Raw genomic sequence first — 27,456 nt, 5'->3', positions numbered from 1 at the left:
GGATGAAGATGCTGAGGGAGGTGGATGAAGGTGCCAAGGGAGGTGGATGAAGATCCTGAGGGAGGTGGATGAAGATGCCGGGGGAGGTGGATGAAGGTGCCAAGGGAGGTGGATGAAGATCCTGAGGGAGGTGGATGAAGGTGCCAAGGGAGGTGGATGAAGATGCTGAGGGAGGTGGATGAAGGTGCCGAGGGAGGTGGATGAAGATGCTGAGGGAGGTGGATGAAGGTGCCGAGGGAGGTGGATGAAGATGCTGAGGGAGGTGGATGAAGATGCCGAGGGAGGTGGATGAAGATGCCGAGGGAGGTGGATGAAGGTGCCAAGGGAGGTGGATGAAGATCCTGAGGGAGGTGGATGAAGATGCCGAGGGAGGTGGATGAAGATGCTGAGGGAGGTGGATGAAGGTGCCAAGGGAGGTGGATGAAGATCCTGAGGGAGGTGGATGAAGATGCTGAGGGAGGTGGATGAAGATGCTGAGGGAGGTGGATGAAGATGCTGAGGGAGGTGGATGAAGATGCTGAGGGAGGTGGATGAAGGTGCCAAGGGAGGTGGATGAAGATGCTGAGGGAGGTGGATGAAGGTGCCGAGGGAGGTGGATGAAGGTGCCGAGGGAGGTGGATGAAGATGCTGAGGGAGGTGGATGAAGGTGCCAAGGGAGGTGGATGAAGGTGCCGAAGGAGGTGGATGAAGATGCTGAGGGAGGTGGATGAAGATGCTGAGGGAGGTGGATGAAGATGCTGAGGGAGGTGGATGAAGATGCCGAGGGAGGTGGATGAAGGTGCCAAGGGAGGTGGATGAAGATCCTGAGGGAGGTGGATGAAGATCCTGAGGGAGGTGGATGAAGATGCCGAGGGAGGTGGATGAAGATGCTGAGGGAGGTGGATGAAGGTGCCGAGGGAGGTGGATGAAGATCCTGAGGGAGGTGGATGAAGATGCCGACGGACACGCCAGGAAGGTGCCGAGGGATGTCAAGGAAGACGCCCAAATCCCGGCAAAGACGCCAAAGGATGCCAAGGAAGGCGCTGGAGGAGATGCTGAGGGATGTGAGGAAGGCGCCAAAGGATCCCAGCAAAGATCCGAGGCAGCAGGTGAAGACGCCGGAGAAGACGCCGAGGATTCCCAGGGAAGATGCCAAGAGGTCCCAGGGAAGATGCCGAGGGATGCTGGAGAGGGTCGGAATGGGTTGGGAGATGCCACCTGCGGGGCCGACCCTGGAGCAGGAGAGATTTTGGCTCTCCCGAACCAGCCCAATTCCAGAGGCGCCCAATTCCCGCTCCGGGTCCCCACGGCTGAGGGTGTCCCGAGGAGGGAGCAGCGGGAAGAGGATGGTGACGCCTTCAGGGCCTCGTTAAGGAATTAACGAGCGCTTGGAGCATCCAGCACACGGAGAACCCGGGATGGAGAATGCCAGGGATGGAGAACCCGCTTTAAACTAAAAGATGGGAGATTCAGATTGGATATCTGGAATTCCCTGTGAGGGTGGCGAGGCCCTGGCACAGGTTATCCCAGGAATCTGAGGCTGCCCCATCCCTGGAAGTGCTCAAGGCCAGGCTGGACAGGGCTTGGAGCAGATGGAAGCTGTTGGATTCCCCCGAAACACACCGATAATCCCGTCATTCCCAACATCCACGGCTTTATTCCACCCCTGAGGTGTAGGAGTCTGGGAATTCCGCAGCATTCCAGCAGCCCCAGTTTGCCTTTATTGGATAAAATGGAACAATCTGGTTTCCAAAGGGGGAAAGGATTAATTAGCTTTAATTGCACGCTCGTTTCCATGGATTTATCAGCTAATGAGGGGGTGGGATGGGCCCTGGGATGATTTATTCCAGGCCGTGCCCATGGAAAACGCAGAGGTCGCAGGGGAGAGGCAAAATTCCTTGATTTCTCCATTCCCTGGTTTTTTTTAGGACCATTCCAGGCTGTTTCCATCCTCCCCGTGTTCCTCCAGCCCTTCCATCCCTGTTTTATGCCAGGTGAAGATTCGGAACGGGATGAAAACCTTCCCAGCACACTCGGGGAGGTCGATCCCTCCCATCCTTCCTCATGCCCCGGCCTCCATCCCACTGCTCCGACCTTTCCGATGGATCTTCCCGGCCAGGATGGGCAAAGGAAGAACTAAAACATCATTGAACTGAATTTTGGGGGTTTTTTTTTTCCTATGGATCCATTCCCTGGGAGCTTCTGCTTCCAGGCTGAAAAGATCTTTGAGGAAGTGTCTGCCCAGAGTTCCTTTTATCCCAAATCCAAAGGATCCTTGGATCTTCTGCCCCACTGGTGTAATCCCTCCATGACACGTCTCCCCCAAAACAGAGGATTCCTGGATCCAACTCCCTCCTCCTGATCCGCCAGCAGCCAGCACCATCCCGATCCAGCTTCAGGTTGACACCGCGTACTCAGGAAGAGATTTTGGGAAAACTGGAGGACGATTAAGCAGGGAAAGGGATGATTTTTCCCCAAATTTGCCATCCCATGGGAATCCAAAGCCGGTCGACCTCCAGAGAAGGCGCCGCTCAAGGAGGTCCCACCAACAAACTCAACGCGGCGTGATCCCATTTCCTACGGATTCATCCCAGTCCCAGCTGGGATTGACCCCTCCAAACCCTGGCTTTGCCTGATCCTCTGGGAATTTGGGATCTGCTCCCCTCGCTCGCTCTTCCTGGCGACGTCACGTGAACATGGGATTCCCAATCCCAGCGCTATCCCGACGGACAGAGGCGCCATTCCCACCCTCCTTAACCACATCCAGCAGCTCCCACTTCCCAATCCAGCTGCTTCCAGCACTTCCAGGTAAAACCAGCGAGCGGAACGTTGACTTCCTGCATTTCCAGATCCAACCTTGAGGCCCATCCCTTGGAAAACAAGACCTGGGCATCTTCCCACTCTTCCAAGGCCACGGGAGCGTCGTTCCGAACACACCGGTGACTCCGGCCACGGATCCCGAGGCACTGCTGGTGGTTTGCAGGAATTCTCGCAAGGAATGAACAACCAGCCGTGGGAATGCCCCCCTCGCAAGAGTAGGTGTTGGAATTTGTCAGGGCTCCAAGATTTAATTGGAACCCAGGATTTAATAAGGAGAAAGGGAAAATCCACCAGGTTTGGAGCTACTCAAGAAGGACCACGGGATCATTTTGGAATTCCCTGGAATTCTGCATCGCTCCGACCGGCGGCTTTTCCCTCAGAACTCCCCACTTTTGGAGGCAGCATGGGGTGGATGTTGGGATGTGTTTGAGGAGCGGGAAAATTCCTTATGGACACGGGAGCAGCTCGTCCACCTGCGCCCATCATCCTTGAGCTGAGCTTGAACTGGGAGCAAACTGGGAGGAGCTGAGATTCCCAACCCTTCCCTCATCCAAGGATCCAACTTGGGACGAATCCCTGGAGCATCGACCTTAAAATTCCCTGGGGGATCCCATGGGAAACAGCCCGAGCAGGTTTTCCAGCAGTCCCTCCCTAAAAACCGGGATTTGGGGAGTGCAGACGGAGCGGCTGCACCTGGAGGTGTCCCGAAAAACGCCCTGGATTTTGGGGAATTTTAGGTGGATTTTGGGGAACTTCTCGCTCGCAACCAACTGGGAAACCAAAAATTTCACTGGAAAACCACTGTTTTCCATGAAAAAGTGCTTGAATTCCAAGAAATAACCCCAAAACAGGATTGGGGAAGCACATGGAGCCTCTGTGGGACCCTCTCCCTCCACACAGCGCCCAGAATTCCAGATCTTTTGTCTTCCCAGGGCCTAAACTTAATCTGATTCCACTCAAACAGCGGCTCCGGCATGGAAAAAGGGCAGAACCATCGGGAATGAGGATTTATCCCAATCCCATGGATCATCTCCCACAAACGGTCGGAAAAGAAACAAGGAAACCGTTCCACCTGTCAGGGCAGAAGGGAGAATCCCAGTTCTCCATCTCCTTCCAGGACTCACTGCTCAGCAGAGCGGGATCGGGATGGAGCTTCTCACATGGATCAGAGGAAACCGGGAAGCTGGAGCTGCCTCCACCAGGGATTTTGGGGGGAAAACAGCTGGATTTGGTGTCCAGGAACAGCATTCCAGCAGGACACATCCTCCTCCGTGGCTGGGAGCCTCAAGGAATGCACTTCCATGTTTCTGTGCAGTAGGGATGCGAGCAAGAGGAGTTTGGGATGGGCAGGAGAGGGATGGAAAGGATCCCAACGTAAGAGTTCTGTGGAAATCCGGCCTCTTTCCTCCAAAATCTCCTTCCCAGACTTTGCTCCTGCCTTGGGAAGAGGAAGGAGACTCCTCAGGAGAAGCCCGGCCATCGAGTCCTGGCAGGGAACGGCAGCACTGGGAGAAGGGTTTGTATTCCCTGCAATGGGTTTGGATCCCATTTCCAGCCCCGACACCGGAGCACCGACCGGGCTGATGGATCATCCCGGAATGATGGACGTCCTCCCTATGGAAGCACCAGGCTCTGCTCCCAGGGACAGATCCCGGGATAGGTGACAAGGAGCAGCCTCCCCTTCCCAAGGGATACACGGCTTTGGCTCAGCCTCATCCCAAAAAATCCCAGGATTCACGCATCCATCTCCTGAGACTCCATGAAGACCAAATTTTATCGGGAAAAACACACCAGGCATGGAAAACACGCACAAATCCAACTCTTCCCATCATCCGGCTCCTCTGCCCGCAAGGAACCGGCGCAGATTCCACCGGGAATTCCGAAACGGGACAATTTCAGGATTCGGCCCCAAAATCCACACTGAAACCTCATCAAGTGGAACCTACGGAGCAGGGACGGAACAACATGGATGTGATGCGGATCCATGGAAATAAAACCCGGCCTCCTCAGCGCCGGGCTCGGGGCTAATTTTAGGCTTGGAAGCGCCGCTCCCAACACCCTCCGGATTCCAAAGGCTGGTGCTGCTCTTCAGAGGGATTTCAGGCATATTCCGGATACCACAATCCCAAATGCCCGGATAAGATTCCAGGTCCAAGGGGCTGAGTCGCGACACTGGGATCTGAAGGGGAGCGTTATCTCCCTTCCCCCAGCCCGTCCTGCTCATCCCGAATCCGCCAGCGCCGGGAATCGCCGCGTTCATCGGAAAATCCCGGGAATATAAAAAGAACCGAGCCCGGCGCCGCAGCCTCTTCCTGACCCACTTCCCACGGATCGGGATGAGCTCCCCGAGCTCCGTGCGAGGTGCCCAGAAACCCAAAAACACCGGGATGGGGATCGGAACCTGCTCGGATTCCGCGGGAACCGGTGATGGGAGAACCCCCAGACGCAACAGGGAAGCTCCCGTGGCTCCTTATCGGGAATGGGATGGGCATATCCTTGAACATTCCCTGTGTTTTGTTGGAAGGAGCATCGGGAGCTGTCAGAGCCATCGGAGAAGAGCCTCGCTACGGAGCCGGGCTGGGAGAGCTGGGATTGCCCAGCCTGGAAAAGCGAAGATCCAGGAAGATCCTTGGAGCATCTTCCAGTGCCCAAAGGGGCTCTGAGGGCTGGGAGAGGCTTGGGACAAAGCCATGGAATGGCAGGAAAAGGGGGAATGGCTTTAAGGTGGAAAAGGGGAGATTTAGGTGGGAAATTGGGAAGAAATTCCTGCAGGGAAATGCGGGCGCATCCCAACACGTCCCATCCCAGCCCCGGCACCAGGAGCATCCCGAGATGCTGCAAAATATGGAATATCCCATATAAAAACCTGGAAAAGAGCCTAAAGCACCGAGAAAACCCACGGCAAACACAATGCCAGCCATCCATGGCTGCGCTCCCCAAGGCTACGGAGCACAAATCCAAGATTCCACGTGAAACCCAAACCCACAGATTTCCACCAGGAAACACGGATGGACCAAGGAGAGTCTTGCCATCGGATATGGAAGAGCCGAGCGTGGAAAACTGTCAATTAACCGGGAAATAATCAGGCAGAAAGCTTCAGTGATTGATTTTCCTCCAATCCCGGAGTGGCGAATGAAGGGATCCGGGAAACTCCCGAGCGGTGGATCCTGACTCCCTTGGAATACGACATCGGCAGGGAAGATGCTTCCAAGAACATCCCAAGTGGGATAAACCCCGCCAAGCAGGAATTCCCACCTTCCCCCATCCCAGGAACACCTGAGGGGAGGCCGGGACCCGCCCCGCTCCGTGCGGGATGCTCCGAGCGGAGCAGTCGGAAGAGGACGCTGGAAGATGGATGGATGCTCCCGGCAGCGCCGGCCTCGTGACCGGGAAAGGTGCCAGGAGAAGGTGGCACCGAGATCCCAAAGGATCAGAGCCATGGCAGCGGCACCGCGATGGATCCCTTGGATGGATCCCAGCGGCTCCGATGGATTCCAGCACAATCCTGGATTGCGGCGAGGCACGGGACCGCCAGGGATGGGGAATCCTTAGGGATGGGGGATCCCTATGGATACACCGGATCCATTTCACCCCAACAGCAACTGGAGCATCGTGGATGTCCCAAATCCTGGGATGTGCCAGCGTCTCCCAGAGTGGGAGGAGGGGAGGGGGAAAAGGGGGGGGGGGGGTCTCCCTGCACCCCCAATCCTTAAAACGCCTGAAATTCCCGAAAAACCGCGGTTGCCTGTGCGATCCCGCCCCAACCCCCACCCGGGAGCACCGAGGAACAGGAGTCAAATCCTCCCACACTCCTGCCAGGAGGAGGCTGTTCCCATTCCCGTGCTCCCCCTTCCTCCTCCCTCCTCCTCCTCCTCCCGCCCGGCAGCGGCCGAGGAGGCTCCAGAAAATCAAATGGATATGAAAGAAAAAAGAATAAAGGATCAAAAAAGCTCTGGAAAAGCCAATCGATCCCGGCGCATCCGTACGCCGTCGCTCTTCCTCCCTGCTCCCAGATTCCCAAATCTCCTCCTCCTCCTCCTCCTCCTCTCTTCCCGGCAAACCACCCCCCTCCCCCCGCCATCACAGATCCCTTTTCCAGGCTCCAAAGGGAGGGGAAAGCGCCCAAACGCCTCAATTTTGGGAATTTGGGAAAGGATTCTCCTCGGGAAGAGAAATCCTCATCCTTGGGAGGAGAAATGCTCTCGGATCTCCTCCTGGGAGAGAATCCAGCTTCCCAAAGGCGGGTGAGGAAGGGTCCGTGCCCCCACCCCTTCCCCCCCCCCCCCCCCAATGCGGCGTTTTTATCCCGATCCCACCCAAAAACCGGGAAGGGGCGCGGGCAATGCCCACGGGAAGGCGCCGGCATCGCCTGAGGCTCCGGCTCCGCGTTATTCCAGGGATGGGAAAGTTTTCCTGCTGGGTTTGAGGTGGGGAAGCAACACGGGGAAGTGACGGGGGGGGGGGGGGGGGACGGGGGGCAGCAGGAAAAAAGGGAGAATCCGCGGGGCGGAAATGCTGGATGAGGCCGGGACCCGCTTCCAGCAGGGAACGGGGAAACGCCGAGGAAAGGATCGGGAACCGCTCCCGAATCCCGGCACGGACGGGAGGGAACAAAGCGGGGCTCGCGGGGGGCCGATCCAGGGGGTTCCCGGCATCCGCTCCCCAAAATCCTTCCGGGAACCCCCGGGCCGCCCCCGCTCCTCCCCCGTTTTCCCGGGGGATCCCCCGGCGCTGCCCCAACCTCCCCGGGGCTGATCCTCAAAATCCCTGTGCTCTGCTCCCCAAAATCCCTGTGCTTTGCTCCCCCAAATCCGAGCTCTACCTTCAACCCCCCCCAAATCTGAGCTCTGCTCCCCAAAATTCCTGAGCTCTGCCCCAAATCCCTGAGCGTGGCTCCCTAAAATCACTGAGCGCTGCTCCCCAAAATCCCTCCGGCTTTACCTCCAATCCCCTGCCCCGCCCCCCCAAATCCATCTGCTTTGTGCCCCAAAACCTCTCGGGCTCTGCTCCCAAAAATCCGAGCTCTTCCCTCCCCCTCCGCCCTCAAAAAATCCCGGAGCTCTGCCCCCCACCAACCCGTCAGGTTGTGCCCCAAATTTGAGCTCTGCCCCCCCAATCCCTGAGCTCTGAAATCCCCAATCTCTGAGATCCGCTCCCCAAAATCCGAGCTCTTCCCCCTCCCCCCCAAGATCCGTCTGCTTTGTGCCCCCAATCCTTCTGCCTCTGCTCCCCAAACCCCTGAGCCCGGCGCCCCCACAAATCCCTGAGCTCTGCTCCCCCAAATCCGAGCTCAGCCCCCGCCCAACCCCTCGGGCTCTGCCCCCCCCAAATCCGAGCTCTGCCGCCCCAAGGCACAGCCCGGATCGCCCGCAACCCCGCGAGCTCTGCCTCCTGACCGCAGCCCCCCCCCCCCCCCCAAATCGCCCCTCGACCCCCTCAAAATCCGCCCCAAAATCCCCCCCATCCCCCGGGTCTCGCCCCCCCCCCTCGCCTCAACCAGGCCCTGCCCCGCCCCCGCCCGGCCCGGCCCCGCCGCCCCCGCGGGCCTCACCTGGCTCGGGGGTCGCGGGGGGTCGCGGTGGGTTCCTGGCGTTTCGCGGTGGATTCCCGGCGGATCCCAGCGGATCCCGGCGGGTCCCGGGGGGTCCCGGGGGTCCCGGGCCGGGCGGGCGGAGCAGACGCGGCCGCCGCCGAGCGCAACCGGCACCACCACAAACAATGCCGCTGATTGGCCGCCGCCGCCGCCGCGCCCGCCCCGCCTCCCGACCCCAGCCGCGACGTCCATTGGTGCGGCGTCCAGACAGGCACACGGCTTCACCAATCGAATCGCTGCGCTCCCCTCTTAGCCCGCCTTCTAACTTTTACTGGCTGTTTTCGCAATGACTGACGTCTCGTTGTACCAATAGAAACGCGCCGAGCTTCCCCGCGGGGCGCCTTTAATGGGTCCCCGAGTCTGAACATCCGGGTATCGCGGGCGGCGCGCGGTGGCGGCGCGCGACTTCTCCCCCGGCCCGTGAGGGAGTTTTGGCTCCTCGCAGCCGCCGTAGCAGCTCCGGGCCCAGTACCGGTCCGGTTCCGCCCCACGTGGCGCCGATGAGAGGCCGCGCGTGGCTCTGGGGGTGGTCCCGGCACCGAGGGCACCGGGCACAATCCCCTCACGGCCCCCGGCCCGGCGGGGCGGCAGCGCCCAGGGCCCGGCGCTTGCGAGGCCTCATGGCCCGTGCCCGGTTCCAAGATGGCGGCCTGAGGGCAGCACCCGGGCCGTGCCAGGATCCAAGATGGCGGACACGGCCTCAGCTTCCCCCCCCATTGCCGCCCTCGGGGGGGTTCCGCATCGCCAGACCCCCGCCAAAAAAGAAAAAAATCACCCCGGAGACAGCGAGGAAAATACCGCAGCAGCTTTTATTTACAGGCCCCTGGGGCGGGGGCTGCTATTGCACAGTGCAAGGGGAGGGGGCGGCCCCGAACCCCCTCCCAATGGCCACCAAACCCCCCCCCCCCACCCGGTGGGCGCGGAAGGGGTGGAGATGGAGGGGGGGACACACCCAGAGCCCCCCCAGCTGCCCTGTCACCACCTGAGGGGGGGGGAAAAAACATCCCCAACCCCCCCTGGGGGGAGAACCGGGGCAGAAATGAGGAGGGGGAAACACCCAGAGCCGCCCCTGCCCGTCCCACCCGTGCTCTCACTTTGGGGGGAGGTGAATAAATAAATAAAAATATATTAACACTGACATATAAAACCCGATGTGAGCCTGGGGGGGTTGCCGGGGGTCCCTTCTCCCCACCCTGGAACATTTTTTGGGCGGGGGGTGGGGAGGGGGCTGGTGGTCCTTTCTTTCCCTCTGGAACACTCGGGGGGCTCTGTCCCATCTCTAATACCGGGGGGTCCTTCTCCCACCCTGGAGCATTTGAGGGGGGTCCCGGGGGGGTCCCTTCCCCCAACACCCCAACACTCAGGGGGTCCCTGTCACACTTTGAGGGGACCCTGGCAGAGTCATTCCCCCGTTGGGGTGGGGAGGGTCCCTTCTCCCACCCTGGACCATTTGGGGAGGGGTCCTGGGGGTCCCTTTCTCCCGGTTTCCAGCCCGGGGGGGGGGGGGGGGGTCCCATCCCCGCTCAGCACTCTGGGGGGGCCCCGAAGGTGCGGCGGCAGTCGGAGGCTTTGGCGCTGGGGGGCTGCGCCCGGCGCCTCCGCAGCTCGTCCCGGCCCAGGGCCCCCCCGAGCTTCCCCAGCGCCGAGCGGTACCGGCGGTCGAAGGCGGCTGAGGAGGGGGACAGAGAGGGCTCAGCCCTGAACCCCCTGAGACCCCCAGTGTGCCCCCCTTTGAAAGCTCCCCTGAACCCCCCACGCTTCCCCCCAGACCCCCGGTGTCCCCCCCTGAACACCCCCCAACACCACCCAGGTGTCCCCCCGAGCCCCCCGTGTCCACTCCGAGCCCCCCAGGTGCCCCCGAGCCCCCCAGGTGTCCCCCTCGAGCCCCTCGTGTCCCTCCCGAGCCCCTCGTGTCCCTCCCGAGCCCCCCGTGTCCCCCCGAGCCCCCCAGGTGCCCCCCCCAAGCCCCCTGTGTCCCTCCCGAGCCCCCCAGGTGCCCCCTGAGCCCCCCGTGCCCCCCAAGCCCCCCATGTCCCCCTGAGCCCCCCAGGTGTCCCCCCAAGCCCCCCAGGTGCCCCCCCGAGCCCCCCATGTCCCCTCGAGCCCCCCGTGTCCCCCCGAGCCCCCTATGTCCCCCCCGAGACCCCCCGTGTCCCCCCCGAGCCTCCCAGGTGCCCCCCGAGCCCCCCATGTCCCCCCGAACCCCCCCCGTGTCCCCCCAGAGCCCCCCATGCCCCCCCCGAGCCCCCTGAGCCCCCCGAGCCCCCCATGTCCCCCCAAGCCCCCCAGGTGCCCCCCCGAGCCCCCCAAGTGCCCCCCCAAGCCCCCCAGGTGCCCCCCCGAGCCCCCCGTGTCCCCCCTCACCGATGTCCGTGTGCTCCCGGCCCAGCGCCGCCAGCGTCAGGAACAGCAGCTCCCGGTAGATGCTCCTGGAGGAGGAGCCGTCAGAGGATTTTGGGGGGATTTTGGGGGGATTTTTGGGGGGGATTTTTGGGGGGTCTGTGCGTACCTGTGCAGGGTCCGGGGGGCTCCGGGCGCCGCGAGGGTCTCCAGGAAGAGCCCAATGGCTTTGTGCACCTCGTTGAGCCCCACGTGGCTCAGCAGGGCCTCGAGGAAGGTCAGCGAGAACGGGGCGGGCGGGGGGCCCCAGGGGTGCAGCCGCGGGGGGAGGTTACCTGGGGGACCCCAAAGGCTGAGCCAGAGTGACCCCGAGGGGTCCCCGACCCCGCTCTTTGCTCTTGAGCCCCACTCCTTCCATCCCCTATCCCCATTCCCATGTCCCAATCCCAAATCCCCATTCCCAAATCCCCATTCCCATATCCCAATCCCATATCCCCATCCCCATATCCCAATCCCAAATCCCCATTCCCATATCCCCATTCCCATATCCCAATCCCACATCCCCATTCCCATATCCCCATTCCCATATCCCAATCCCATATCCCAATCCCATATCCCCATTCCCATATCCCCATTCCCATATCCCAATCCCATATCCCCATTGCCATATCCCAATCCCAAACCCCCATTCCCAAATCCCAATCCCATATCCCCATCCCACATCCCGAATCCCATATCCCAATCCCATATCCCCATTCCCATATCCCCATTCCCATATCCCAATCCCATATCCCCATTCCCACATCCCCATTCCCATATCCTCAATCCCAAATCCCCATTGCCATATCCCAATCCCACATTCCCATTCCCACATCCCCATCCCCTATCCCCATCCCACATCCCGAATCCCATATCCCAATCCCATATCCCCATTCCCACATCCCCATTCCCATATCCCCAATCCCAAATACCCATTGCCATATCCCAATCCCAAACCCCCGTTCCCAAATCCCCATTCCCATATCCCAATCCCACATCCCCATTCCCAAATCCCCGTTCCCATATTCCAATCCCACATCCTCATCCCCTATCCCCATCCCACATCCTGAATCCCATATCCCATTTCCATATCCCAATCCCACATCCCCATTCCCATATCCCATATTCCCAATCCCCATATCCCAATCCCCATTCCCCTATCCCCATTCCCCTATCCCCATTCCCATATCCCAATCCCAAATCCCCATTCCTATATCCCAGTCCCCATTCTCCATATCCCAATCCCCATTCCCCATATCCCAATTCCACATCCCCATTCCCAAATCCCCGTTCCCATATTCCAATCCCACATCCCCATTCCCATATCCCATTCCCAAATCCCCAATCCCACATCCCCATTCCCATATCCTCATCCCCTATCCCCATCCCACATCCCGAATCCCATATCCCAATCCCATCTCCCATTCCCATATCCCAATCCCAAATCCCCTTTCCCATATCCCAATCCCTATTCCCCTATCCCAATCCCCATTCCCCTATCCCCATTCCCATATCCCAATCCCACATCCCCATATCCCAATCCCCATTCCCACATCCCCATTCCCACATCCTCATCCCCTATCCCCATCCCACATCCCGAATCCCATATCCCTTTTCCATATCCCAATCCCACATCCCCATTCCCCTATCCCAATCCCCTATCCCCATTCCCATATCCCAATCCCAAATCCCCATTCCCATATCCCAATCCCCATTCCCATATCCCAATCCCCTATCCCCATATCCCATTCGCATATCCCAATCCCAAATCCCAAATCCACATTCCCACATCCCCATCCCCTATCCCCATCCCACATCCCGAATCCCATATCCCAATCCCATATCCCATTCCCATATCCCAATCCCATATCCCATTCCCATATCCCAATCCCACATCCCCATTCCCCATTCCCATATCCCTATCCCCATTCCCAAATCCCCATTCCCATATCCCAATCCTCTATCCCCATATCCCAATCCCCATTCCCATATCCCAATCCCAAATCCCCAATCCCCATATCCCAATCCCCATTCCCCTATCCCCATTCCCATATCCCATTCCCATATCCCCATATCCCAATCCCCATTCCCATATCCCAATCCCCATTCCCCTATCCCCATTCCCATATCCCAATCCCCTATCCCCATATCCCCCATCCCAAATCCCTATTCCCCTATCCCAATCCCCATTCCCCTATCCCCATCCCCATATCCCAATCCCCTATCCCCATATCCCAATCCCCATTCCCATATCCCCAATCCCAAATCCCCATTCCCATACCCCCATTCCCCACTCACTGTGGAGCCTCCAGAGGACGTAGAGGGGGGGGCAGCTCTCGGGGTCGGGGCTCAGCACATCCCACAGGAGCCGCACACGGACACGGGAGGGCTCGGGGGGCTGCAGCATGGGGGGGAGGGGCTGCTCAGCACCGGGCAGGACCCCCCCCCAAAACCCCAAAACCCCAAAACCCCTCACAGACCCCCCCCGAGCCCCTCGTGGCCCCCCCCCCAGCCCACCTGGGGGTCGCGGGGCGCGTGCTGGGAGCCCAGCAGCAGCAGGGGGAGGTTGCTGGGCAGGGCCAGGCGCTGGAAGTACCACACGAGGTTCCAGAAGATGATGGGGTGGCTGTCCACGAGCTCGGGGCGCGCCAGCAGCTCCCCGCCCTCGTTCTCCACCAGGCTCTCCAGCTCCTTGCGCAGCACCAGCGGGCTCAGGTAGGCGAAGGCCACGCGCTCCCAGCGCCCCGGGGGCTGCCAAGGGGGGGGGGACAGGCGTGGGACCCCTGAATTACAGGGGTGGGACACCCCCTGCCCAGCCCTGTAATGACCTAGTAACCCCAAATCCTGGGGATGGGGTGGGACACCCCCTGCCCAGCCCCGTAATGACCCAGTAACCCCAAATCCTGGGGATGGGGTGGGACACCCCCTGCCCAGCCCCATAATGACCCAGTAACCCCAAATCCTGGGGATGGGGTGGGACACCCCCTGCCCAGCTCTGTAATGACCCAGTAACCCCAAATCCTGGGGATGGGGGGGGACACACATGGGACCCCTGAATTACAGGGGTGGGACACCCCCTGCCCAGCCCCATAATGACCCAGTAACCCCAAATCCTGGGGATGGGGTGGGACACCCCCTGCCCAGCCCCGTAATGACCCAGTAACCCCAAATCCTGGGGATGGGGTGGGACACCCCCTGCCCAGCCCCATAATGACCCAGTAACCCCAAATCCTGGGGATGGGGTGGGACACCCCCTGCCCAGCTCTGTAATGACCCAGTAACCCCAAATCCTGGGGATGGGGGGGGACACACATGGGACCCCTGAATTACAGGGGTGGGACACCCCCTGCCCAGCCCCATAATGACCCAGTAACCCCAAATCCTGGGGATGGGGTGGGACACCCCCTGCCCAGCCCCATAATGACCCAGTAACCCCAAATCCTGGGGATGGGGTGGGACACCCCCTGCCCAGCCCCATAATGACCCAGTAACCCCAAATCCTGGGGATGGGGTGGGACACCCCCTGCCCAGCCCTATAATGACCCAGTAACCCCAAATCCTGGGGATGGGGGGGGACACACATGGGACCCCTGAATTACAGGGGTGGGACACCCCCTGCCCAGCCCCATAATGACCCAGTAACCCCAAATCCTGGGGATGGGGTGGGACACCCCCTGCCCAGCTCTGTAATGACCCAGTAACCCCAAATCCTGGGGATGGTGGGGGACACCCCCTGCCCAGCCCCGTAATGACCCAGTAACCCCAAATCCTGGGGATGGGAATAGGGGGATACGCTTGGGACCCCTGAATTACAGGGGTGGGACACCCCCTGCCCAGCCCCATAATGACCCAGTAACCCCAAATCCTGGGGATAGGACACCCCCTGCCCAGCCCCATAATGGCCTGGTAACCCCAAATCCTGGGGATGGGGGCGATACGCGTGGGACCCCCAAATTACAGGGGTGGGACACCCCCTGCCCAGCCCTATAATGACCCAGTAACCCCAAATCCTGGGGATGGGGGACCCCCTGCCCAGCCCCGTAATGCCCTGGGACCTGGGAATACGGGACACACACGTGGGACCCCCAAATTGTGGCGGTGATGGACCCCCTGCCCAGCCCCGTAATGGCCTGGTAACCCCAAATCCTGGGGATGGCGGGGGAGGGACACACATGGGACCCCCGAATTACAGGGGTGGGACACCCCCTGCCCAGCCCTGTAATGACCCAGTAACCCCAAATCCTGGGGATGGGGTGGGACACCCCCTGCCCAGCTCTGTAATGCCCCAGGACGTGGGAATGGGGGACACACACGTGGCACCCCCAAATTGTGCCCATGAGGAACCCCTGCCCAACCCAGACCCACCACAGCACCTTCAGGGACCCCCAGTAACCCCAAATCCCAGGTGGGACTCCCCCAACCCCAAATTACCAGGATGGGGGGGGGATCCCCACTCCCCATTCCCAGTTTCCCCCCAGTCCCGGTGTCCCCCCGGTACCGGGGTGTCGGCACAGCCGTTGCACAGCTCGGGGGTCTCGTCCAGCTCGAGGCAGCGCCGGCGGTCACTGAGCACCGGCCCCTCTGGGGAGGGGGGCACCGGGCCGGCCCCGGGGGGGCTGTGGGACAGAATGGGGGGGGTCATGGGAATGGGGGGCACTGGGGGAGGTTTGGGGTTCCCCAGAGGATGGATGGAAGGAGAGGGGGATGGTGGGGAGCAAAGAGGGGTGTCGGGGACACCTCGGGGACATCGGGGGGTCAGGAGGACATCGGGGTGTCCCTGCAGAGGATGGGGGTCCCTGCGGCTGTCTGGGTGGGGGGGGGGTCTCACCTGGGGGGCCGTCGGAAGTCGCGGATCTCGATGCTCAGGAAGGGCACGAAGGAGCGGCAGCAGAAGGGGCAGGAGGTGTTGAGGTTGGAATCGTCCGAGGTCCAGCCGGCCATGAGCTCCTCGTCGAACACGAGCCCGGCACAGCCCGGGCAGCGCGAGCAGCTGGACAGCAGCACCTGGGGGGCACCGGTCACTGCGGCCTGAGCTGGGCTCTGCCCCCCAAAATGGGCTCTGCCCCCCAAAACCCGAGCTCTGCCCCCCAAACCCAAGCTCTGCCCCCCAAAACTCGAGCTCTACCCCCCAAAATGGGCTCTGCCCCCCAAAACCCGAGCTCTGCCCCCCAAACCCAAGCTCTGCCCCCCAAAACTCGAGCTCTACCCCCCAAACCCGAGCTCTGCCCCCCAAAACTCGAGCTCTACCCCCCAAAACCCGAGCTCTGCCCCCCAAACTGGGCTCTGCCCCCCAAAACCCAAGCTCTGCCCCCCAAACCCGAGCTCTGCCCCCCAAACCCAAGCTCTACCCCCCAAAATGGGCTCTGCCCCCCAAAAACCGAGCTCTGCCCCCCAAACCCAAGCTCTACCCCCAAACCCGAGCTCTGCCCCCCAAAATGGGCCCTGCCCCCCAAAATGGGCTCTACCCCCCAAACCCGAGCTCTGCCCCACAAACCCGAGCTCTGCCCCCCAAACCTGAGCTCTGCCCCCCAAACTGGGCTCTGCCCCCCAAAATGGGCTCTGCCCCCCAAAACCCGAGCTCTACCCCCCAAACCCAAGCTCTGCCCCCCAAAATGGGCTCTGCCCCCCAAAATGGGCTCTACCCCCCAAAACCCAAGCTCTACCCCCCAAAACCTGAGCTCTACCCCCCAAACCCGAGCTCTGCCCCCCAAACTGGGCTCTGCCCCCCAAAATGGGCTCTGGCCCCCAAACCCAAGCTCTACCCCCCAAACCTGAGCTCTGCCCCCCAAAATGGGCTCTGCCCCCCAAACCCGAGCTCTACCCCACAAACCCGAGCTCTGCCTCCCAAACCTGAGCTCTGCCCCCCAAACTGGGCTCTGCCCCCCAAAATGGGCTCTACCCCCCAAAACCCAAGCTCTACCCCCCAAAACCTGAGCTCTACCCCCCAAACCCGAGCTCTGCCCCCCAAACTGGGCTCTGCCCCCCAAAATGGGCTCTGGCCCCCAAACCCAAGCTCTACCCCCCAAACCTGAGCTCTGCCCCCCAAAATGGGCTCTGCCCCCCAAACCCGAGCTCTACCCCACAAACCCGAGCTCTGCCCCCCAAACCTGAGCTCTGCCCCCCAAACTGGGCTCTGCCCCCCAAAATGAGCTCTGGCCCCCCAAAACCCGAGCTCTACCCCCCAAAACCTGAGCTCTACCCCCCAAACCCGAGCTCTGCCCCCCAAACTGGGCTCTGCCCCCCAAAATGGGCTCTGGCCCCCAAACCCAAGCTCTACCCCCCAAACCCGAGCTCTGCCCCCCAAACTGGGCTCTGCCCCCCAAAATGGGCTCTGGCCCCCAAACCCAAGCTCTACCCCCCCAAAACCCGAGTTCTACCCCCCAAACCCAAGCTCTACCCCCCAAACCCGAGCTCTGCCCCCCCCAAAACCCGAGCTCTGCCCCCCAAACCCGAGCTCTGTCCCCCCCTCTCTCACCTCCAGGGCGGGGGGCTCTGTCCCCGCTGTCCCATCCGAGGAGGGCTCCGTGGATTTGGGGGCGCCGGTGCTGCCCCCCGAGGCATCGGACAGGTCCAGTTCACTGCCCAGGGACACGGAGCTCTGGTGGAGGGGAGGGGGGACACGGGGTCAGGGAGGACGGCTGGGGGGACAGAGGGACACGCAGTGACCCACGGGGACACGCGTTGGCACACGGACCCCCGGTACCTCCGACGCCGTGGACTCGGGGCGCTCCCGGGGCCGCAGCAGGGTCTCGGCGGGGGCTGCGGCGTGAGGGGGGGTCCCCATCCCGCTGCTCCGACCCCCGGCGCGCCCCGGGCTCCCGGGGGGGCTCTGTGGGGCGCGGGGGTGGCCGCTTCCCGGGGGACAGCAGCTGCTGCAGCTTGGCCGCCAGCCCCCGGCGTGGGGTCACCCCACCGGGACCCCCCCCGGGACCCCCGGCCGGCCCCTCATCGCCGCCGCTCTCGTCCGTGGCGATGTCCGAGAGGCTCCCGTCGGCCGAGCCGGGGGGGCCCCGCGGGCGGGGGGGTGGCAGGGGGGGCGTCACGGGGAGCAGGGGGGGCTCCCCCGGCCCCATCCGCGTCCCCCCCTCGCCCCGGGGGAAACTGAGGCTGCCGCTCTTGACCAGCCGCGGGGCCGGGGCCGGGTCCCGCAGGCTCCGGCCCGCCCAGGTGGTCTGGCGCTGCAGGGGGGGGCGGGGGGCCGGGGGAGGCTGGTCACCTGTGGGGGGGACAGAGGGGTCAGTGCCAGCAGCCCCCCCAATGCCCACAAGTGGGGAGGGACAAGGGGGGGGTCGGTGCCAGCAGCCCCTCATCGCTTCCATCCGTGGTGGGGCTCAGACACGGGGGGGACAAGGGGGTGTCAATGGGGCTGACAAGGCCCCCCCTCCCCCCACTGACCCCCATAAACACCCCCCCAACCCAGGGGGGTTCAGCCCCTGGCAAGAGGGGACGGGGGAGAGTCAATGGGGTGTCCCCCCCCCCAGCCCCCTGACTCAGAGGGGCTCGAGAGGGGACAAGGGGGGTGTGAGTGGGGTGACAACGTTCCCCCCCCTCCCCAATTCCCCCCGTGCCCCTCACCCGGGGGGTCTCCGGCGGCGCTCCGGCGTTCCCGCTGCCGCAGGGGCTGCCGGAACTGCGCCGCCCCCAGCACCACATTCCGGAGCTTGGCCCAGCGCAGCCGCCCTCCCTGAGTCCCTGCCGGCCACTTGCTCTCCAGCACGGCCTGCCAGAGGGACACGGGGTGGTCAGGGGTGGCCAGGGGAACCGCCAGGACCGCTGGCCAGCGCGTCCCCTCGGGGTCACCTTGTTGTAGTAGCCGTAGGTGACGGTGTTGGGGACGATGCCGGCGCGTTTCATCTCGAGCAGGACGCGCACGGACAGCACGGGCTCCCCGTACTGCCCGCAGAGCTGCATCAGGATGCGGTAACACACCTGGGGGGCAGCGCCACGTCAGCCTGGGGCACCCCCGGCCACGACCCCCACCCTCAGAATCCCCCAGTTATCCAGGTGGGAAAGAGCTCCAGCATCACCGAGTCCAACTTGGGTCTGATCCCCACCTGGTCACCCAGACCAATGTCCAGTCCTTCCTCGGACACCTCCTGGGATGGGGACTCCAACCCTCCCTGGGCAGCCCCTCCCAAGGCCTGGCCGCCCTTTCCAGGAGGGATTTTCCCAAATATCCACCCTGAGCCTCCCCTGGCACAGCTCGAGGCCGTTCCCTCTTGTCCTGGCCCCGTTCCCCAGGATCAGATCCCAAATCCCCCCAGCTGCACTCAGGAAAAGCCAGAAGGTCCCCCCTGAGCCTCCTTTTCTCCAGACTGAGCCCCTCCAGCTCCCTCAGGAGTTCTCCAGACCCTTCTCCTGCTACTCCAGCCCCTTCCCCTTCTCCGGACACGCTCCAGCCCCTCCAAGTCCCTCCTGCCCTGAGAACTGGACACAGCACTGGACATTCCCCTCAGCAGCCGCCCCATGGACACCTCCGGGCTCGGTGACTCCAGCACTCCCCATTCCAGCACCAGATCCCCTTTTCCAGGAGGATCTGGAGCAGGAGCTGACCCACCTCGTCAGGCAGCACCACCTTGTGCTGCTCCATCTTGCGCAGGACGTCGTAGGCGAGCTGCAGGGCGCGGAGCTTGGCGGGGGCGGCGCGCACGTGGGTGGGCAGGTACAGGAACCAGAGCCCGTAGCAGTGCCCCAGCAGGCACCGTGCCCACAGCTCGGGCACCGCCGACGACTTCTGGGCCACCCGCTGGGCCACCTTCATCTCCTGGGAACACCGGGGGACGAGGGAGAGTCAGGGAAGAGCAGCTGAGCCCCTCAGTGCCACGTCCAGGAGGGCACCTGGACAGGTGTCAGATCTAAGGGGACACCTGTCCAGGTGTTGTGCCATCTGGGCACCTGGCCAGGTGTCACAGCTCACAGGGATACCCTGTCCAAGTGTCCTCCTCCCACATGGGCACAGGTGTCCCAGCTCAGGTGCTGTCCCTCACCTGCTTGGTGCGCCGTGGGGCGGGGCTGCTCGGGGCGCTGCTCCGGGCCTGGCACAGCTGTGCCACCAGCGGGTCCCGGGGAGGCTCCAGCAGCTCTGGGCACAGCGTGGGGAACCCATCATACCTGGGGGAGGGAGCACGGGTGAGGGGCGTTCAGGGAGGGGAAGATGCAGGGGTGGGGCACGGGGGGGTCTCACCTGTACCGGGCAGGGGGTTCAGCCCCGTCCGGCCCCGCCGGCTGCTCCGGGGGGGTGATGAACACCGTGTGCTCCCCACCCCGGGGGTCATCCAGCTCCATCAGGGGCGTGTCCTCAGGCTTCTCCAGGTCCACCTGCACCTGCAGAGGGGTGATGGGGTCACCGGGAGCACGGCGGGGACACGCGGAGGGGACGCAGGGACGCACCTTGTCCACGCAGGTGTCGAAGAACTCGAGGCGGGAAGTGAGGGACACACAAGGGACACGCGGAGGGGACGCAGGGACGCACCTTGTCCACGCAGGTGTCGAAGAACTCGAGGCAGGGCTCGCGGTCGCTGGCGAAGGAGCAGTCCTCGATGAACTGCGTGAAGAGCTGCGTGCGCAGCAGCTGCCCGTAGAAGCGCTGGTACGCCCGCTCCCGGGAGCGCAGGAACCCTGCCGGACACGGGGATGGGGTCAGTGGGATGGGGTGGGACGTGGTGAGGTGGGATGGGACAGAGTGGGACAGGAAGGGATGGGATGGGATGGGGACAAGAAGAGACGGAACTGGACGGCTGGGATGGGTCAAGACTCACTGGGACACCCCAGGCAAGTTCCCTCCCTCATCCCACCCCTTCCCCGCGCACCCTGCAGCGCGAAGAGGCTCCCGGCGTCGCGGCCGGCCGGGGCGGGCGCGGGCGCGATGGGGCGCAGGAAGGAGCGGTACCCGCGCAGGGCGCAGGCCATGAAGCGCAGGAAGGCCGCCCGCGCCTCCAGCTCCAGCTGCGCCCGGCGCGCGCCCGCGGCCTCCGCGTCGCTCAGCACCAGCTCCGGCGGCTCCTCCTCGCCCGGCGCGCTCAGCACTGCGGGGACACAACGCAGGGAGGGGGGGGACGGCGTCGGCACCGGGGACACGCGGACGGGATGAGTCCCGCGGCCGGAGAGCCCCGAGGTGGGTCCAGTTGGCTGGGGAATGGTTGGGAAGCGATGCCCAGGGAATGAGGGAGTGAGGGCACGGCTCTGATTCTGTCTGGGAAAGGTTCCCAGGGACGAGGGGGATTTCAGGGTGTCCTTTGACCCTGGTGGGTCCCTCCCGATTTGGGCTATTTTGTGACTCTGTAACGGCAGAGGTGGGGGATGTGGTGACCCCCAGACCCTCCAGACTCCTTCAGGACACCCCCAGGACCCCCACTCACGCTCGTCCAGCTGCTGGGACAGGCTGTGCAGCGAGGCCAGCAGCACCTTGCAGGGCCGGCGGGGCAGCGCGCGGGGCGACAGCAGCTTCCGCTCCTCACTCCTGGGGACACAGGCACGAGGGCAGGGCGGGACCCCCTGGCACCCCCCAGGACCCCAGCACGGCCCACCTGCCCCCAGCCCTGGGACACTCACTGGAAAATGGTGTTGGTGTCCAGGTCGACGAAGATGACGTCGCGGGGGGGCTCGTAGAGGTCGAAGTAGCTGGAGTGGATGCCTACAATGAAGGGCACGGGGGCACACAGCACGTCAGCCAGCGCCAGCGGGCACAGCGGGATGTAGGGGCACTGCCAGCGCAGGGGGAAGATCATCTGGGGACAGGATGAGGGTGGTCAGCGCCGCGGGGCCCCCGCCAGGTGGGATGGGGGGGCCCGGCGCCGCGGGATGGGGTCTCTGGAGCTGTGGGACCAGGATCACTGATGCCACGGGACCAGGATTCCCAGTCCTGTGGGATCGGGGTCCTCAGCACAACAGGTCCCCAGCACCACAAAACGGGACCGTGGAATGGAGATCTGCAGCAGGGCAGGTCCCCAGCACGCTGGGATCAGTGCTCCCAACACCGCAGGACAGTGATCCCAAGTGCTGTGGGTGCCACAGGTCCCCAGCACCGCTGTGGGACCAGGATCCCCAGCACGGTGGGTCCCCAGCACGGTGGGATCAGTGTTCCCAACACCGCAGGACAGTGATCCCGAGTGCTGTGGGTGCCACAGGTCCCCAGCGTCACTGTGGGACCAGGATCCCCAGCACGGCAGGTGCCCAGCCCCGCGGCGTCCCCTGCGGTCACTCACCGCCACCAGGGCTTCTCCCACGCTGGTCAGCACATCGGGGCGCAGGGAGTGGATGAGCAGCTTCTGCTCGGTCAGGACGGCCACCAGCAGCGCCACCGCGTTGTCAGGGCCCAGGTTCTGCAGCAGCGTCAGGAAACTGGCCCCGCTGCGGGCAGGGACATGGTCTGGTCACCCACAACCCCTCCCCACCTGTCCCCCCGCACCCCCCGGCACCCTCCAGCCCTACCTGAGCGGCAGCGGGGAGGACACGGGCCGGCACAGCAGCAGGCTGTCGTACGGGGACATCTGCAGAGACACGGACACGTGCTGGGGGACACGGGGACGCACTGGGGTCACCACGAGTCCCTCCCCAGGCGACTGACCTGCACCAGGATCCGCGGGCGCTGCGGGGACGGGAAGGGCACGTTGTGCATGAAGTGGGAGATGTGCCTGCGGGCGGAGCGGCCCGGTCAGCGGAGGGGTCACCGCGGCCCCCGCCCCCCCCGGGACCCCCCTTGTCCGCGCTCACGTCTCCAGGGGCAGCACGTGGGGGCCCGAGATGGAGTAGCGGTAGATGAACATGAGGAACTTGCGGAAGACGTCGAAGAAGGGCCAGTGGGACAGGACGCAGATGCTCTTGCGGGTGTGCAGGGATCGCCCGGGCACCGGCCGCCGGTCCACCACGCTGAGCAGCCCCAGGCGCAGCGCCTGCGCCTCCGACAGCCGCTCCCGCGGGAACGCCTCGTGGAACTGGATGGCGGCGCCGTAGACCTGCGGGGAGCGGCCGTCAGGGCACCCCGGGCACGGGGATCCCCCGGTCCCACAGCACCGGGGATGTGGGTGCTGAGACACGGGGACCCAAACCCTCCCGTGACAGTGGGGATCCCCACCCCGCGTCCCCCCCCCGAGCCCCCTGTGCTGCCGTGCCTTGTCCCCCGAGGCGCCGGTGAGGACGAAGGTGGAGAAGACGGGCAGGGGGTACTTGGTGCCCGCGGGCCAGCTCTCGATGGTGGCCCCCATGGGCAGGCAGAACACGGGCACCGACTCGGGCAGAGGGAAGGACTCGCTGTCCTGCTCAGGGTAGCGGCTCAGCAGCCCTGCACGGACACACGGACGCCCGGACACGTGGACACGCGGATACATGGGACACACGGACGCCCGCCAGGTCATCTCCCCCACCCCAGTGAAGAAGAGGCAGCCAGGTGAGTGCCCACAGCTCCACAAAACCATCCCCCAAAACTTCCCCCCAACAGGAAACCAGATTGTCCCCTCTCCCCAGTAGAAGACCCCATTGTCACCCCCCCCAATCCTCCCAGTAAAGGGACCCCATTGTCCCCCCCCTCCCCAGTAAGTGACTCTTAGCAAAGACTCCTGGCCTGTCAAGGTCTCCCCAGGGGTGATGAGGCAGCCCCCACCCTGTGCTCCCCAAACCCCCTTGAGGATACCCAGGGGCTCCTGCACCTCCCCCAAATCAGCCCCACGCCGGCTGGGGGAGACTAATTAACATGGAAAATACTTTAAAAAATTAATAATGACAATAAACAACTCCAGCTCCTCTCAGGGGGGCCCAGAACCCCCAGCCCGAGGTCCCCACCTGCCTCGTAGACCAGCGTGTTGCCCTTGGCCACGGCGATCTTGTAGCACAGGAACAACGCGGGGCCCCACTGCAAGGAGGAACCGGGGTTTTGGGGGTCAGCGGGGGCTGGGCAGCACCAGGGGGGGCGAGAGGGACCCCCCAAACCCACCATGCTGGTGTTGAGGTTCTTGTCCACCGCGGCAGAAGGTGTGGGGGGTGCTCTCGCCCTTGCTGGGCATCACCAGGCAGATGTCGGTGACCCCCAGCGTGTGGTGGCCGGGGGGCTCGGCCGCGCGCCGGAACGTCAGGAACGTGCGCTGGTGGCCCGGGGACCCCGAGGCCAGGTTGGCCGAGCGGCTGTAGGGGGTCGTGTCCAGGATCTGGTAGCCCGGCTTCGGGCGGTCCTTGCCCTCATAGTGCACCCTGAGGGGGGAGAAGGGTGAGGGGAACCCCAGGAGCTGCTGCGGTCCCACAGCAGGATCCCGGAATGACCCAGGCTGGGAAAGAGCTCCGGGATCACCAAATCTGAGCTGTGACCGATCTCCACCCGGTCACCCAGACCAACGTCCAGCCCTTCCTTGGACAGTTCCAGGGATGGGGACTCCAAACCTCTCTGGGCAGTCCCTTCCAAGGCCTGGCCGCCCTTTCCAGGAGGAAATTCCTCCTCACATCCAGCCTGAACTCCCCCTGGCACAACCTGAGGCTGTGGACTCGAGTCCAGTGCCCAGCACAGGGACAATCCCTGCCCTGCTCCTGTGCCCACACTGGTACAATCCCAGTGCCCTGGCCTCTTGCCTGCCTGGGCACACGTGGGCTCGTGTCCAGCCGCTGCCACCAGCACCTTCAGGTCCTTTCCCAGCTTCCCAAACTTCCCCTGGAGCATCCCACGGAGCTGTTGTGACCCAGAGAAGGACTCGGGTCCCCCCCCCACTTACCCCAGCTCGATCAGGGGGGGTTTGTCCCGCCCGCGTTTGTAGCACAGGAACATCTGGGGGTTGTTGAGCAGCCCCGCGTTGAGGTCCACGGGGTGGCCCGACGTGGTGGTCTCGATGCAGGTGAAGCCCTGCGGCACCTCCTCGCCCTGCGAGCGGATGATCACGGCCACGTCCGTGATGGGCTCCCCGGGCCGCGCCGGCCGCGGCTGCTGCTCCTCCTCCAGCGCCCGCGACGCCTCCGCCAGCCCGGCCACCACGAAGTAATCCACGAGCTGGGGGGGCTTCTCGTCCGACATGGCTGTCACAGCATCTGCGGGGACACGGGCGATGCCACCACCCCCGCCGCTGCCCCCGGCCCCGGCCCCGCCGCTGCCCCGGGAGACGGGAAGGGAGGAGGTTTCCGGTCACGCCGCGGGACACGGGGACCCCTCGAACCTTCCAGCCACCCCCCGCCAGCACGGGGAGGTCCCCTCGGCAGTGCCCGGAGCAAGGACCCCCACCCTGAGGCACCCCCGGTTTGGGAGCTGCGCCCCTGCTTTGGGGACCCGCTCCCTTCCTGTGCCTCCTCCCTGTCCCCAGCGCCCCCGGTCCTCAGAAGAACATCCCGTCCCCAAAGCCCCCCGTTCCCAGAGCCCCCCCCTCCAGTGTCCCCAGACCCCCTCCCCGTCCCCAGCACCCCTGGCTTGCCCACGGGGGGGGTCCCTGGAGCCTCCGGAGCCGGAGAACGGGGGGGGGAGCAGGAAAGGGGAAGGAAGCGGGCGCCAGGCCCTGAACGCCCACGTCAGCCCGGCCCCCCCACACCGGGGGGGCCAAACAGCTCCGACCCCAACGCGGACACCCCTGGCAGGGCCACGGGGGTGGCACCGTGACCCCAGGAGGGCACCCCCGGCTATGGAGGTCACAGCCTCTGGATCGGGGCTCACAACCCCCTGGGAACAGTGACACCCCCTCAGACGGGGCGGCCAGACCCCCCTGGGGGGGGACAGTGACAGCCCTTGGCTGGGGGGGTCACATCCTGCGGAGAGCCTGGGAGGGTCCCCGATCCCCGTGTGCTCCCCCCCGATGACCCCTCCAGAGGATCCTCTGTCCCCGTGTCCCTCCGGGTGACGCCTCCGGAGGCTCCCCCATCCCCATGTCCGCCCCCCCCCGGGCGGGGTCCCCATCTCCGTGTCTTCTCCGGTGACTCCCCCACACCGGCCCCACAGGCCGCACAGGCGGCCCGGGTCCTGGCGCCGGCCTCGCAGGCCCCATTCCCGGCCCCGCAGCCCCCGCAGCCCCGCGGGACCCCCGGCCCGGCCCTCCCGGGGCCTCCCCCCCGGTACCTGCGGGCCGGGCCGGGCCGGGCCGGGGCCGCGTCTTTGGGCTCCGCTGGGCCGCGACCGCGCGCGCCCGCCCGGCCCCGCCGCCCGCGACAGCGCCCCCTGCCGGCGCGGAGGACTCGCGGTACCCTCCAGGGTACATCACCCCCAACCCCCCCCCCCCCCCCCGACCCCCAAAATCCCCCCCGAGGACCCTCCAGATCCTCAGAATCCCCCCCCCCCCCCCCCCGCCCCAGATCCATAGGAGCTGCCAGGGTCACCCAGAGACCCCCTCTGACCTTACCCAGGAAAACTAAGGAGCCCCCTCCCAAGGAACATGGGGGACCCCATTACCCCCCCCCAGCAAGAACCCATTGCCTCCCCAGTAAGAAACCCCATTCCCCCCCCCTCCCCCCCAAAATGGTCCCATTAGGGACCCCCTTATTCCGTCCCCACTACGTGACCCCAGCCCCAACAGCCTAACAGGGCTGGGGGCGGGAGCTGGAGCAGCTGAACCCCCCCCCCTACCTTGTAACCCCCCCCAAAATCAACCACGCGCCGGCGGGGGCATTTAATTAACATAGAATATATTTTAAAAAATAATAATAATAATAAATCACTCTGGCTCCCTCCGGGGGGGGCCCAGGGCCCCCCACCCGCGGACGGGGGCCCCCCCCCTCCCCCCCCCGTGTTCCCCCGGGGCGGGGGGAGGGCAATTTGGGGGAGGGGGGGGGCAAAGTTACAAGTGCTTTCTACACGTCCCCGGCAGCTGGGTAATTTGGGGGGGTGGGCGGGGGGGGGCTGGGGGTACATATTTGGGGGGGGGGGGGGGGAGCGGGATTTCTCCTTAAACATGATGATTAGCCGGAAAAATGATAAAGTAAAGGCAGAAGCAGCCCCCCCCCTCCCCCGCCCCCCCCCCGGGGGTCTCTACCTACGGGGTTATGTACAACCACCCCGGGGGGGCCGGGACCCCCTCACCCGGGGTTTGGGGGCTGGGGGTGCTTGGATTGCCCCCCCCTCCCCAATTTTCCCAGGGTTTTCCCAGGAGAACAGTGCCTGGTCGGGTCTGGGGGTGGAATTAGGGGAGGGGGCCTCTGGTGGAACCCCCCAGCTTGGTGTTGGGGGGGGGGGGGGGGGGCATAGGGTGCCCGGATTGTCTCCCCCTCCCCAATTTTCCTGGCTCTGAGGGCGGCCCCGGGGTTTTTTGGGGAGAACAGGGATCGGTGGGGGCTGGGGGGTGGGAACTTGGGGGGTTGGGGGGGGTCGTGGTGCTGAGGACCCCCCCCAGCCTCGCTGGAGTCGGATGGAGCAGGAGGAGCCCTTGACAGCTGCAGCTGGAACCCCCTCCCCACTTTTCCCAGGATTTTCCCGGGAGAACAGTGACTGGTGGGGCCGAGGGGCAGTCCCGGAGTGGGAATTGGGGGGGGGTCGTGGCGGCGGGGCCCCCCCGGGCTCGCTGGGGGCAGTCAGAGCCCTTGACAGCAACAGTCTGGAGGGTCCCATAGGGCCGGCAGCGCCCGGCCTGGAGCCCCCTGCCCCGCTTTTCCCAGGGTTTTCCCCGGGAGAACAGCGACCGCTGGGGTCTGGAGGCAGGAACTGGGGAGGGGGTCACGGTGCTGGGCCCCCCCCGGGGCTCGCTGGGGGCAGTCACAGCCCTGTCCAGCCAGGTTCGGGGTGCCCTCACGGCAGC

The 27,456-nt window shown here is 64.2% G+C and overlaps 3 protein-coding genes across 3 annotated transcripts in view; all 3 read right to left on the bottom strand.

Moving 5' to 3' along the window:
- Positions 1 to 8,522, bottom strand: part of GATAD2B (GATA zinc finger domain containing 2B) — a 34,234-nt gene extending 25,712 nt beyond the window's left edge. The window contains exon 1 of the mRNA XM_048289074.1: positions 8,351 to 8,522. The gene's annotated coding sequence lies outside the window, so the exon portion shown is untranslated. The remainder of the gene's footprint in view (positions 1 to 8,350) is intronic.
- A 660-nt stretch (positions 8,523 to 9,182) lies between these two features.
- On the bottom strand, positions 9,183 to 25,845 carry DENND4B (DENN domain containing 4B). The gene is given in 29 exon segments (XM_048289072.1): positions 9,183 to 10,061; positions 10,757 to 10,821; positions 10,902 to 11,067; positions 13,070 to 13,169; positions 13,289 to 13,522; positions 15,270 to 15,387; positions 15,600 to 15,775; positions 17,247 to 17,369; positions 17,475 to 17,528; positions 17,530 to 17,987; positions 18,347 to 18,491; positions 18,572 to 18,700; positions 19,329 to 19,535; positions 19,759 to 19,882; positions 19,956 to 20,095; positions 20,244 to 20,389; positions 20,581 to 20,796; positions 21,130 to 21,230; positions 21,323 to 21,498; positions 21,976 to 22,120; positions 22,202 to 22,260; positions 22,338 to 22,404; positions 22,484 to 22,725; positions 22,882 to 23,051; positions 23,549 to 23,618; positions 23,700 to 23,726; positions 23,728 to 23,953; positions 24,466 to 24,775; positions 25,788 to 25,845. Coding segments are annotated over 28 exon segments (4,326 nt in total). The 5' UTR covers positions 24,762 to 24,775; positions 25,788 to 25,845; the 3' UTR covers positions 9,183 to 9,915.
- A 722-nt stretch (positions 25,846 to 26,567) lies between these two features.
- The window catches only part of LOC125318129 (transcription elongation factor SPT6 homolog), a 12,873-nt gene continuing 11,984 nt past the window's right edge, over positions 26,568 to 27,456 (bottom strand). Inside the window, exon 4 of the mRNA XM_048288599.1 lies at positions 26,568 to 27,456. The gene's annotated coding sequence lies outside the window, so the exon portion shown is untranslated.

Source organism: Corvus hawaiiensis, chromosome 29 (assembly GCF_020740725.1).
Source record: "Corvus hawaiiensis isolate bCorHaw1 chromosome 29, bCorHaw1.pri.cur, whole genome shotgun sequence".
In the NCBI taxonomy this organism is placed as follows: Eukaryota; Metazoa; Chordata; class Aves; order Passeriformes; family Corvidae; genus Corvus; species Corvus hawaiiensis.
This window is presented reverse-complemented; position numbering and strand designations above follow the sequence as displayed.